This window comes from Coturnix japonica, chromosome 3, assembly GCF_054131305.1.
Source record: "Coturnix japonica strain WE chromosome 3, WE-NBRP24, whole genome shotgun sequence".
NCBI classification, from domain to species: Eukaryota; Metazoa; Chordata; class Aves; order Galliformes; family Phasianidae; genus Coturnix; species Coturnix japonica.
The window spans coordinates 25,913,010-25,926,870 of record NC_140665.1 but is presented as its reverse complement, the minus strand read 5'-3'; the positions used below and the strand labels follow the sequence as shown (position 1 = coordinate 25,926,870).

The 13,861-nt window shown below is 50.1% G+C and overlaps 1 protein-coding gene across 20 annotated transcripts in view; it reads left to right on the top strand.

Moving 5' to 3' along the window:
- LOC107311198 (uncharacterized) overlaps positions 1-13,861 on the top strand; it is a 125,607-nt gene that overhangs the window by 1,058 nt on the left and 110,688 nt on the right. For 6 of the 20 annotated variants that reach the window (XR_014944604.1, XM_085543105.1, XM_085543107.1 and 3 more), the window contains exon 2: positions 13,408-13,492. Coding sequence is in view for 5 of the 20 variants with exons in the window: in XM_085543105.1 (XP_085399231.1) it covers positions 13,408-13,492 (85 nt within the window). In the remaining 15 variants the exon portion in view is untranslated. Of the gene's footprint in view, positions 1-884; positions 1,287-3,005; positions 3,299-4,184; positions 4,322-13,407; positions 13,493-13,861 lie in introns of those variants that run through there. The other 14 variants (XR_014944593.1, XR_014944597.1, XR_014944592.1 and 11 more) reach the window with 6 other exon arrangements.

Here is a 13,861-nt window from a genome sequence, read left to right as displayed (position 1 = left end):
CGGCGCTGCCGGCCGCCGTCTGCAGTCAGCCCTGATCCCACATGATTAATTGTTTTAGCTGCTAGAATGACATGTGGCTCTGCAGGGCAGGGACACATCCCCTCCTCCCCCCCACCCCCCCCATCGCCTCCCTCCTTTCCTCCCCCCCCCCCCCCCAAAAAAAAAAAGAGAGAAAAAAACACCGAAAAACAAAAACCCACCTCCCCCTCAATAAGCCGGGACGAGCCTGTGCTGTCTATCGAAGGGAGCCCTGCGAAGTTGTGTGTGCCGGGCCGCCGACCTGAAGGACTTTTCCGGGGAGAGGAAGGGAAGCAGAGAGGGAAGCTCTTTTATTTCACCGCTTGTTTTGATGGCAGCTCCCGGGAGGCTGCGATTTTCTGCCGCCTCGTTGGTGCCCCTACATCCCGGCTCGGGAGGGACTTCGCCGCCGCTCGCAAGAACCGCTCGCTCCACTCCGGGAAGGAGCGGGGGTCCGTGGGGTCGAGGCAGCGGCGGGCGGAGAGCGTGGATACACGGAGGGAGAAGGGGGGGGGAGAAGAGGAGAGAGGGGCAGGGGATGGAGGATCCACGGCGTTCGCCCGGCCCGGTATTATGATAATTATTTTCACGAGGTTTTAATTGATTTTTTTTTTTGTCATTCTGCAGTGGTAAGGGCTGACAGCACAGAATAGCTGCCGTCTTTACGAACGTGTGTGTCCTCCTGCTTCCTTTCCTCTCTTTCTCTCTTTCTTCCCTCCTCTCTCCCTTCTGCCCCGATTTCCTGAGATAAATGAATGCGCATTTGATGGGTGTGTAAGATGTGGCCCATTCGGCTCCCGTAACTCAATCCTGTTGATGCAATGTGTGCTGAACCGGTTGTGCTCAGCGACATGTGGGCAAGGGACTTTTTTTTTTTTCTTTAACGGTTTGGATTGGCTTAAGAAGCCGAGGGGGGGGAGGAGGATTTTATGGCTGCTCCCAAGCAGCGCCGCAGCTCCCAAGTTAAACTTTTGTGCACCCCCCCCCCCCTTCCGCCTCCCCCCTCATCGCTTCACACACATACATTTCGTCCTGCGGGAACACAGCCGCTGCGGGAGGAAAGCACGAGGTACCCATTTCGATTTATTTTTCAAGGAGGGGGAAAGGAGCGCGGCTCGCGGCACGGAGTGGGTTTGGGAGCCTCACACCGCGCTCCGCCGCCCCCAACACCGCCCGTTACCTGCGCGCAGAGCAGCACCGCTCCCAGCGCAGCCCAACTCCTCTCGGTGCCGCGCTATCAGCAAGGGACACTTGATTGACTGATCTAGGTATGATACTCGTGCTGGGCGTCTAAATTAAATATTAAGTGAAATACTTAGCTCTAATTAGAAATCGTAACCTAGCAATGAAAACTTGGAGAAATGCATCGCGGGGGGAGGAGGGGACAAGCCTTAAGTGCGGCGCCGAGGAGCGGAGAGGTGCTGTGTACCGAGGGTGACATGTTCGCAGCGAGCGGCAACGCGGCGGTGATTGACGCATCATTAGAGCCGTCGGGCTGCTCCTAATAATTCTGCCACACACACACACACACACAAAGAGGAAAGAAAAAAAAAAAAGAGGAAAAGCATGGATCCTCGTAGACAAGTTATTTATTTATCAACGCATTAAACATAATTAGACTGGAGGAGAGAAAAAGAAAGAGGAGGCGTGGGTAGAGTGCCGCCGGTTCCAAGGTTCCAACGAGCACACGTCCGGAGCACAGCGAGCAGAGAGCGCCGGGCTGCGAGGCCGAGTGCTTTCCCACCCGGCTGTGTCGCCCTGGGGCATACAGCCGCGCAGTTGCCCCAACTTTCTCCTTCAGTGCAAAGTTCCCGGTGCGATGGAAAATGTGAATATTTTATCAGTCTCTTGTGGTGACCCTCATTAGGTGGGCATCCTGCTAAGGCCCCGGCGTTCCGAGCAAGCTGCCCAATCAGAGCATTTGCACGCCTTGTTAGCGCTGCTTAATGAAGCTTCCCCGTGCACTCAAAGAAAGGCCCCCTCGATGTAGATTTACCTTATGTCAACTCGTTACTTCTAATGAATCGCATCAAAATTCTTCCCTGAATGAGGCCGCGCCGCCCGGACCGGGATCCCCTCCCCGCCTAGCGGAGCCCACCCCTGCCCGGGCCGCAACCACCGAGGGGACGCGGAGGGGATGGGGCCAGAAGGGGGACCGCGGATGCTGTTCCGTTGTCCCGTGGGGAGCAGCCCGACCCCGGCCTCGGCTCCGGTCGAGGGCAGCGGTGCTGAGGTTCCGCCGCGGGCAGGTGGAGAGGTTCGCTCTTCGCCGGTAATATCCAGCCCAGCTCCCCGTCCCTCCGGGCTGGCATTTTAAAATCAATTAGTATTTTCGGTTCTCGAGGTGAATGATTCAAACAAATGTTTGGGAGACCCTGAGGGAGAATAGGGCCGTGACAAAAGGTTTGATTGGCTTTATTTCCGCAACCTCCCCCCCCCCCTCCCCCCCCCCCCCAAAAAAAAAAAAAAAAAAAAAACCAACAAAAAAAAAAAAACACAACAAAGGCGCCGGGCCGAGAGAACAATCCGCTACATCAGGGCACGTTCAATTAAATGAAAGTCATTAGCTTCGCCGTGAAAGCACTACCTTTAAAATCAGATGGAGCGGGCGGAGGGGGGGATGGGGGGGGCCGATAATGGTGGCAGGAGGATTTAACGCCCCCTCCCCCTATGCACACAAAGCCCTCCAAAAAGAAGAAGGGAGAGAGGAAAAAAAACAACTAAGCAACATTTCAGCCTTTGCAAATTTGTGCTCGGTCTAAACAATAGGAAGCCCATAATGCAGATTATAACACTCACTGACTCGAATCCATTATCTGCCCTCCACACTGTCTATATATTGATTTCCATATACTTTCTATTGCTCTCGATGACTGAGCAAAGCTCCGGTTAAGAGCCAGACGACACGCAGGAGCGCTGCTTGAACTGCATCTCCCCGTTCGGAGCCGGAGCCGGTTGTAAACACGAAAAGCTGCCGCTTCCCCGCCGCAGCCGTCAACAAGCACTGCACGCACAGACACCCACCGCAGCGCGCACGGCCTCCTCTCCCTCCCTCACATCGCCCGAGGGCATCCCGGGGATGGGGATCCCTGCCCCGCTCGGGCCGCTCGATCCCGAGCTGCACGAGAGGGGCAGGGATCTCCATCCCCGACCCCGGGAGGGCAGAGGCGTGGGCCCGGCACCTGCGTGTGGCCCTCAGCTCGCAGCAGCCCCTTTCCCCCGGGCGCAGCTCTGAGAGCTGCAGAGCTGAACTTTGGCGAGGCGGGACGCCCTGCGGACGGTAAGTTTGATATTTGGATTAAGCTCACTTCCTCGCCTCCTCTTTGTGTGTGTGTGTGTGTGCGTGTGTGTGAGCTCCGCTGCGAGTGACCGTAGCAGAGGGAGAAGCACCGAGAGCACGGCACAGATTTTGGGGGAAGGGCTCTGACCGGGATGCGGATATGAACCCCGGGCTGCAGCCATGTGTACGTCTGTCTGCCTGCTTGCAGCCTTCACCCCAGGGCACCGCTCTGGGCAGGAAAGTGCCCATAGCGTTCAAGTGTCAGGAAAGAAGCTGAAATTTGGGAGAGCGTGTGTTTGGGCGACGGGGAGGCCAAGAGGGATTGCCGTTATACGGACCCCGAGTGATTCCCTCCGATATACTGGGGACATCATCCGGGACAGCGTCTGAAATGGTCACATCTCCCTCCTCCCCGCTCTGACTTTAATGGAGAGTGTTAATTTGTTTCGAGGCAGTGCGCCGCACTGATAAGTCCTCCCCAGCCGATATGCTGAAGTTTAAATACCAGCAGGTGCAAATGTGCTCTACTTAAGGCTCTGCTCTACAAATAATGCCGAAATTCGAGAGCGAGAGAAGTTGGCCTTTGTATTGGGATTTAGAAAAAGGAAATGGCACCGTGCATAGTCAACTGTTTACTAGGGAAAAAAAAAAAAAAACCCTAAAGAAAAAAAAAAAAAACTAAAGAAAAAAAAAACACAAAAAAACCAAAACAACACAACCCCCCTTCTCCCTCTTCCCCTCCCCCCCCCAAAAAAAACCCTACCACAAAACCAACAAATCCCAACCCCTGAAAGAAGTACTAAATTCTTCTTAATGATGCCGAAAGTGAAGTTGTTTCATATCGGACAAAATGGGCATTATTCTTTGTCATGTAAATTCCCGTTCACTTGACCTCAGGTTAAGGGATAATGGTCATTCGGAGCTCACACTAAAACTTATTTAAATCAGAGCTGAAGAATCATTTCGCGCAATCCGCGTAATAAAGTGAAGAGGACTTAGGGAGCCTCAACCAGAAAACACGAGGTAGGAACATGGACTTTAAAAAACGGTATTTTCTGTAAAACTCCAAGATTAGAACTTTAAAAAAAATCTATATTATTTATAAAAACAAAAAAAAGAAAGAAAGTTATACTGGCTGGACTTCATGAGAGCTGTGTGCGTAATTTCGCATAACAAGATTAAAAGAAAGGAGCTTGGAGACACGAAAGACCTCCCAAGTAACATTTACCGTGATACATATAGAAACTGAGAAATGAAATGAGGGGATATTTAACAACTGTGTAAAACAGAGATGGAGGTTTGCTGGAGAAGGCGCAACTGTAGCGCAGTTTCGTTCGCTAGATGAGCTTGTGGAGCGGAGCGCCGGGATGCCTTGTTTTGATCCAGAATGAGAGAGTTAGCGCAGATCCGGGGAGACTGATGCACACGAATACATCTGTATGCGCTCATTTATAAATCGGAGGGTGCACGTGGGGGGAGATCGGAGCGTCCGCTCTTTCCAAAGCTAAGCTGAAAAAATATCCCATAGGTGAGGCGCTGGGTTGAGGGAGGTTTAATATTTAGGCGCGAGAGATTATTGGAAATCAAATAAAAATTCGAGGCGCACTGACCCATTAGGGGATTTAGCGCTGAGGAGGGAGAGATTTTCCAGGGCTTTTGTCGCTAATGTTTCAATGCTGGGCGCTAACTTTAAGAAAAGTGTCAGTAGAATAACAAATTGAGGGCATGAAAGGCCACGGAGAGAAAGCAGGCAAGGATGCTCTTGACTTCTTAGCAGTTGCTTAGAAAGGATCTCGAGCTTAATATGGGGACTCAATCAGCGCAGAGCACAAAGCTGGGGAGAGGGGGAGAGGAAAGTTGGGCTCAGCACGTGCACTCCGCTCAAGTCGCTTGAGTGAGCACTGAAGGAGGAACCGCGCGGCGCGGAGCCCCCGCGGGCTGCTCCCTCCGCCCGCCGCCCCCGGCACGGGGCTGAGGCCGGTTCCGCGCAGCCCCCCCCGCCCGCAGCTCAGAGCAGCGCAGCGCCCCGCCGTCCGCTCCCCTCCGGGGGGGCAGTGCCCGCTCCGAGGTGCGGCCGGGGGCGGCCGCGGGGCTCTGGGCTGAGCGGCGGCGGTGCCGTGTGCCCCTCGTGCGCGCCTCTCGGGAGATGCGCGGCCGTCGAGACGGACCCGCAGATTACGCGTAATGTACCCCCCCCCCCTTGGGCAGAGCGCAGCGGTTTTGTTAAAGGACTCCGTTATCAAACTCGGTCCTTCCGTAAGAAACGGCCGGTTTTCAAGCCCGGTTGTAAAGATTTTTAACAGCTTAGCGAATCTCGCAGATAAGGGAAATGTGGGAGACGCAGCCAGGACATCAGCCCTTAATGGGCTCCTTCAGCGGCGAGGGGAGCTCCATTCTGTTCTCCGCGCGCATTATGCTGCCGACAGAATCCGATATATACTCTGTTTAATCTCGCTCCGTGACAGAGCTGTTTAAGTGTATACCATGCCTACATGCTTTGTATCGAGACCAAAAGGATGCATTGTTGAAAGAAAACTATTCAAAATCTTTCATCTGATAGAAACGATCCAGCAACTGTGAGGCAGCTCCAGCACAATGCTTCTGTCTACATAATAGGTATCTCATAAAAATACGGCGTGTCACCGCAACAGAAAAGTTAAAAGTCTTAAATGTATCCATCTTATATATTGCGGGAAGTCAATAATATTCTAACCTCGCCTGCACCCCGCCATTAAATGGTACGCGGCACTTTAAAACCGAGGGCATTGTGCTTGAAATCCCAGCCCCTGGCAGGGAAAGAGGGGAGCAAGGTGAGCTGAGCGGGGACCATTACGGATGTAATGACCTCGGGGTAAATATTCATTAGGAAGAGGAGATTCCTCTCCTAATGCCCACTCTATTTTCTCAGGAATGCAATATCGCTGAGCCTGATGCAGTACCGAGCCCCAAGGTTTAAACAGAGACCGTTTCCGAGTGCTCTGCCTTTAGTTTGGGGGGATTTTTTTTTTCCCCAGTCACTTTCCCCAAGCGGGACGAAGGACTAGTTTTAAAAAGAAATAATTCACTCTCCTCGTTTTATTGGGGTTCCCGAATCTCACGGGGTCACGGGCGAGATTGGAGCCATTTCATTTCCACCTGCAGGGCACGGCACCCTCGGAGGCCCTGTATTTCTTTTCCCCTACTAAAACAAAAAGGAAAACAAGGTGTGTTTCCCTCCTACACGGGGGTGAAGCTACAAGCCGAGGTGGCACGGGGTGCTTCTGGCTCCGGGAGTTCCGCCTCCTCTCTGTCCCCGCTGCGGGCGCTGCCGTCGGCGCGGCCCCGCCGTGAGCGGCTGCCAAGGGGCGCGGCGCCCGCCGTGACCTTCAGGGAGCGCATCTCAGCCGTCGAACAGCGAAAGAAACGCTCCCCGAGCTCGCGGGCGCCATGTTCGAGCCGGGAGCGGCCGGGCTGGGCGGGGGAAGGGCGGCCTGGCAGTTGGACACGGCGGTGAGCTCGGGTTGGACGTGTTCCGACGACCCCACAAAAGGCAGAAGTGCGGTGGGATTTGGGATCGCTCCCTGCGGGGAACGCGCTTTGTAATATCGATGCCTGATCCCATGGGACCCCACGAAGCATTCCCTCCCGACCTGGAGGAGAGCAGAGTGCCTGGGGGGCTGCCACGAGGGCTTCTTTTTCTTTTTTTTTAAACATGAAAAAATCCCCAACTTTTGTAGATGGGCATATGAGGCCGAAGCCACAGTGAGCTCCCAGCGGGGACACGAAGTCAGCCAGAGCCGCTCCTCCCAGGGCCCTCAGGGCCGGTGCTGTCCCGAAGGTCCCCGCTCCCCTGAGGACTGCGGAACAAAGACGGGTCGGCCCAGATCCACCCTGCACATCTCTGTAATATCGGGATTTTCCTCATTTCTCCCCCTCTTTGCCCTGTTTTCCAGCCCGCAGTTACTGAAGGTCAGATGGGGAGGTCATGGCTCTGCATCCCCTATAAATAGATTTTGATATTTAGACAGCTATTGCTACTCAATATTAACTTACAGGATAATGGCGAGAGATACCGTATGCACTGAACCTGTTACTCACGAGTGAGCAGCATCTGTCGAATACAATTCTCGTCTTTTCGCCCTGTTTGGCCATAGCGCAATCAATAGGGTGAAGGACGTCTTGCGGCTGGGGTGGGGACAGCAAGTGGGGCGCCGGCAGAGAGTGCAACACTGACACCACTAAAAGGCTTCGGAGGGCTGAGGTCAAGTGCCAGGTGGGCACGGAGCGGCTCCGAGAGGGGAGACGAACTGAAGGGGGAACGTCTGGCAGAGAGCTGCCAGCAGCTCAGTTCTGCTTTTATTCTGGAACTGGAAAATACGATCAGTGGTGCTGGGGTGGAAGGGTCTCCCCTCCGCACATCCACAGCCCCATTTTCTTGGTTCTGGCTTTAAGAGCTCACCTCTCATCCTCCCGTTGTTCAAGGGAAGGAGAGGCACTCAGCTCTGCGGAGCGAGCAGTAGGAATTTGATTTCCATTTCCCAGAGCATCTTCTCCTTACTGACCCGAGATCCTCTCTGTCTTCTGCCACCTGCAACGCTTCCCTCCCCCCCCCCCCCCTTTCTTTTTTTTACTTTTTCTTTCTTTCTTTTTTTTTTCTTCATGGTGCAATTAAAGTGAAATTCACGCCCGTGACTCCCGTTGAGGCTTTAAGGCAAACAGCCGCACGCCGGGATGCGCTGAGTGGAGCCCCCCCGCAGCCACGTCCGCCTGTACAGCCCCGAGTGTCACCGCTGGGGCAACGGCTGCGACCGGAGGGAGCAGAGGGACAGCCCGAAAGTTGCGCTCCGTGCCTATGGGCAGAAAAGCTCCGTGCCAGCAGCGAAAGCTCAACTATGCAGCAGAATCTGCTGTGTCAGGACGGGAAAAAGAGCTCGTCCTCCTGCCCGCATCCCGTTACCTGGGCACTGGGGGGTCGTGAAGCTGGGAGTTTTTGCTCTCGTGTGAAGCCCGTGGTTAAAAACGGCAGCGTGAGGAAGGGGAAAGAGGAGAAGGGCGATGGTTTCATTGAGTCCACAGAGCTCTGAAACGAAGTTGGCGAGGTGTGATTCTCCCCTTTCGCTCGTTCGTGGGGTCGCATCTAGTGGTTGTGAGCGTATGCCTCTGTTTGCTGGGGGTGTCCTTTCAGAAAAGGGATTATTGCAAAGAAAGAGATACCAAAGAGGCAGCTTTAAGACTCCTTGACACTCTAAACCCTGTGATTTAACAACCAGCCCGAGCAGCAAAGAAACAAACTTTGCGTCCAACTTCCCCGATGTTTCTCTAAGCGAAAGCCCGGCCAGGCAACCTCGGGCTCTGCGTCTCCGGGGAGCTGAGCGGCCACCGGCACCGGGGGGCAGCGGAAGGCAGCAGGCACTGCCGGAGCCGCGATGAGTTCCCTCCGAGGGGCGGGAGCGCAGGTGCCAAGAGCCGGAGGGGCAAACGCGACTATTCCGGGTGGTTTCTTGGCCAGCCGAGGACAGGGTGTACCGGCTTCCTGCGGCGCTTCACTCCTGCCAGCGAGGTCGGTGCGCCGGGCTCAGCAAACGACCCCCAGCCCGACCCGAGGGCTGCAGGGTGAGGATGTTCCCTTCCCACCCCCGTCTCAGGGCTTTTCTTGTCCTGATGTAGTTCGTTCTGCTTTGGGTGAGCCGCTAAGGAAGTTGTCCCCCTAAGTGAAATCAGAGTTTTTGTGAGGTGCAGTGCCCATATATTTTTAACCACGGTGATTACTAAATTAATAGCAGGCCCTAAGACAGATGTCAAAACGTCTTGATAATGTTTATCTGTGAATAACTGAGAAGGTGGTAAGACGCATTATCTGATTGTATAATGAAATATGTATGAGGAACAGCTGTTTGCAATAGTCATCTCCCGTTGTTTCATTAGCCTAGAGCCTCCTCTTGAAAGAGGCGCTTCCCTGAATCTGGCCATTCAGCGTCGGCCACCTCCAAGAGCGGCTGCGGCCGGGTTGTGCCCACTGAAGCCGCAGCGGTGATGGGGAGCCCGGAGCTGCCCCTTCTCCTTCCCCGGGGCCGCCTCGTGTTTTCTCGTTCCGAGGGAGGGAGGGAGCACGAGTGGGGCCCGAAAATTTCTTGCCGTGTAACATCAAGCTGATAAGGGTGTCCCGGGAGGAAGGTTCTGTGCTGCTCACCTTGGAAGAGCAGCAAACTGCTATTTATGAAGATTTCATACCGAGCAGCGACAGCCTTCTTGGCTGCTTAGTGTTGACATAAACTTCCAGACGTTGAGCATATGCTGTTGCCCAGCATTGTTTATGTGTGCTACCAGATGCTGCTTTGCATCCTATTGTCTGGAGACAATGTTTAGTTCAGGTTAAAATATCTTTACTTAAACGGCTCAGTTGGCCATTGTGTGAGCATTAGTGAAGTGTCATGGAGAGGTAATGGGAAGTCCGGGGAGGTTAGCGCTCCGAGCGTGCCCGGGAGGTCCCTGGTTCATGGTGGGGTTACAGCCACCACTGTCATCTTTTGTTTTCCCTCCTCAGAGAACCCTTGTCCTTCCTCTAAAAGGATGTGCCCTGTTCTCTTTCCCTTCTGAGCTTTCTCCTCCGGTTTCACGAAGGGGCCCGATGTTTGTTTTTCTATTCCCCTAAATCGCCCGAAAGAGGAAAGGAAAGAATCTTTCTGCGTCACCGCCACCCCGGGCCGGGCGGAGCGGGGCGGCCCCACGCCTCTGCTCAGGGGCTGCTGGCGCCGGGGGGAAATAGGCTGCGGCCGTGGAGTTCACGCTCCAAGCGGGTCAGCGACTCCCACCCCGCAAAACACTCAGCGCGCCCGCCGGCGGCGCGACCGAGGCTTCTAGGCCGGGATGGAGGGAGGGACGGCGGCCGCAGCCCGGTGGGTCGAACCGTTCGCCGGCAGCTCCTGCCGGGGGAAAGCTGCTCGCTTGGAGCTTTTTCTTCCCTTTAACCCTGCGGCCTGGGTTGGCTGCTGCAGCTGACCTGTGGCCAGACTTTTGCTCTAGGAGAGAGAGGGAAAAAAATGCTATAGACTTTAATCGGATTTCTTCCCAAACACTCCTGGTATGTTGTTGTTATACATCTATATGGAGATCATTATTTATAAATGAGCGAGTACGATCAGTCCCAAAGACTTTAAGAGCTCGGATTTGTGTCATTAAGTTGAGGGCAAGGTACAGGGACTTAGCAGGGAGGCGGAGGTGCCAGCCAGGGGTGGCCAGTGGAAGGTCACTTACCTCCTCTCTTTCTCTTTTGCCCCCCTGTAACTCAAGAACAACCCCCTCCCTCCCCACCTCTGGGGCCAGGGAAAGCTGGCAGCCACCATACCCAGGGCTCTTTGGTGGGGCAAGGCCAGTGTCCACCGACCCACTGGGACAGCTTAGGGTCTGCATGTCACGCAGCCACAGGCTGTTTTCTTGTATTGCAGCCCCGCCTCACACAATGGAGACATATTTTTCTGTAAACCAGGTGCTCTCCTAAGAGCAGAGACTATGTGAGAGCATTTCCACGGGTTTTATAGGTCGAGATAAACCCTACCCCCTCTGTTCTGACATTGGTAAAGGCACTTCAGGATATGGTTAACATCTGACATCTAAATGCCCAAATTAAGCAAAAAGCCACATTGTGTATTTTCAGCATCAAGAACAGAGGTTTTGCAAAGCAATGCATTGTATAATGTAGATGTATTTGTGTTATTTCTAGCATTTTTTGCCTGTACATAATCCCTTATGCCTTTTATTATAATCCTACACATTACAGTTAATCTGTAATGATACTGCTTCAGTGGGACCTGTTGCACACAGTGATGGTAATTTGTAACCTTGGTAACAGTTTTAAATAAAGATTATAACAGTGATGTCAACTGTTTTATTCACCATATCGTAAATGTGGTCTCAATGTTATTATGCCTATCGAGGACAGAGTTTAAGAAACAGTTATGAGGTTCCACTTATTATAACGTGAGCTATCACTTCCTAGCTTGTCCTTAGTAAACACGATCTTGATTCTAAATAGTAGAAAGATTTTCAAACTGCCAAGGACTCTGTAAACTTTAATTTTCTGAATGAGGGGGATATTATTATGAATTAGGGTTATCAGGATCCAAGTACCCTTACCAAGAACATTTTCGTCTTCCAGAGAAATATCTCAGAATAAGTACTACTTAGACACCCTAATGAATAATGCTAACACCGACTCTACCATTAGCCTTCTGCACAAGCTCTCACCTCTATTAAAGCTTATAGAAAATGCTCACGGGCTGAAAGCAAAATTAAATGTAATTGCTTTTATTTACCTATTGCTTTTATATAATTAAAATATTTTAAGTTACATTTATTAAATAGCATCCACTTCGATTATTACCTGCCCTATATATGAATCCATTTTTGCTTATTAATGACACCAGTATTAGCTATTAAAGTATGTATATATGCATATATGTATCACATATATTGTATTTGCCAAGATATGTTTCACTTCTCATTAACAAAAATATTGCCATGGAAGATCCTCTGAAGCGTGTTTTTCATGTACACTTACTAGTAATCACAGTTGTCAAGAATTAGATATGCACAGATCGCAAATGGAAAGGAAATATGAGATGCCAAATGAAATATACAGTAGAATTGGAGCATAACTGTTTTTCCTCCTTAAAATAAAAAAATGTACAGAGTGGAGAACTGAGCTATTAAGCTTACTTAAAAGATGGCTTTGTTGGTTTAATTATACTGTAGTTGTTTTATAAATATGTTTCAAAGGAAGCTTGCCATATTGAATGTCAATGAAGCCTGTAAAGAAAGGACTCACAAAAGCTAATGCATACCAAATATCAAATTTTTGTAATTAGCTTTCCTATTTATTACAAACTAAAGGAACCTATTAACAGACAAGAATTTCTATTTAGCTAGCATTACAGTGTTTAGCCATTAAAATAAAAAAGGACAAAAAATGATCCTCCCCCCCTCCCTGTCCCAAAACTTTCTATTTAGAAAGATGAACATATTAAAAAGAACTCCTTATAACAGAAACTACAAATCTTTATTATTACCATTTGTACAGATCCAAATTGTGCAGTTTTATTTAGGCAAAACTTACATTCTTTCCAAAGGCAAAGACCCGTCTGATTAAGAGCTTCAGAGATTTTGCATGTATTTCAACAGCTGCATTTCAGGGACTTGAAAGTACAGTACAGTGTAGGTTCTCTTTGGGCTGATCCATGCCTGCAGGATCAAGACCAGAGGGCAGAGGGCCCGATCCAAAGCCATCGGGTGCTTTCCTAACACAATCATTAGCTTACACCAAGTCTGGGGTATGGATAGCAGCTTTCATGCCTAGGACCAAGGAAGGAAGGGCTAAAGGTTGAAACCATTCATTAGACTAAGAAGGCTTCAAAGCAGAAGTTTCATTTTGGTATTTTTTACTAGATCAGCATATTTACTTATGTGCTGCCTATTTATTCAAGAATTAAAGGAATATCTCTTGGTGTAGAATTCTTTCAAATACCCTGTTAGAAAGTGTATTTTTTGTCTCTTTTGAAAGCGACTGTGTACATATATAATACATCTCAGAATTTCTTAAGAGCATTAATTGTACTATTGCATAACATAGATTAAACATCACGTATTTAAAGTAAATAAGCTTTTCTGTGTTTCTGATTGAACTACACACTTTTATGTAAAAGGAGAAACTTTTTGGAGCTCTTATATTTATGATGAGGTAACAAACTGATACATTTTTTCCTCTTTGTTGCGCCTGACACAGTCCTTGTCTCCTCAGCATATCGCTACTTGAGATGCCATTGCGTCTACTCAAACTGACAGAGAAATTCAAAACAAGACTAACAGAAGCCGCACAACTGCTACAGAGCTTCTGTATGATGGATGCTGTCAAATGCCTGTTTTGCCACAAAGATTACTTCAGTTTTCAAAGAATCAGGGAGAGAGGGCAGGGAGCAGTTTGGGAGAGTTCATGCAGTGCTGAGTGCAACTCATTGCTTTAATGTTTGTTTTCTGATTCTCATTGTTCATCTACAAAACAAACTTTACATTTAATTTAATAAAGGGTTCAGATTGACTGCAAAGAATCACATTTGATTTTGACTTTACATGAATAGAGTGAAGACCCTTACAAAGAAATTTTGCTGTTGAAACACCCTGCCCAAGAAAGGAAGGTTCGCCCATACTCCATCTACATGTTCTGTAAGTAGAAGAAATTTGTTCTGTCCAAAGATTTAAACTCCTGGGTTTTAGGATGTCATTGTAGGATTGATCCTCTATATATTTTATGGGAATGTAAGGTAAGAAATTTAACAGAAACTGTTCTACAAGTGGTATATCTTAATACATAGGAAATATTTTGAATAAAGGAATCTCTGTATGACCCTGTTTATGTTACTGCTTTTCACTAATGAAAACAAAATTGATCTGAAATTTGCATGAGTGTGGCATCTGGGGATATCAGTCTCATGAAATCCAAATGATGCAGTCTGTTTCTGATTTTACTAAGATAAATTAGAATTTGGGAGGAAGAATCTCATGGAAAATTAAATACAAAAGTCTGAGTTTCTG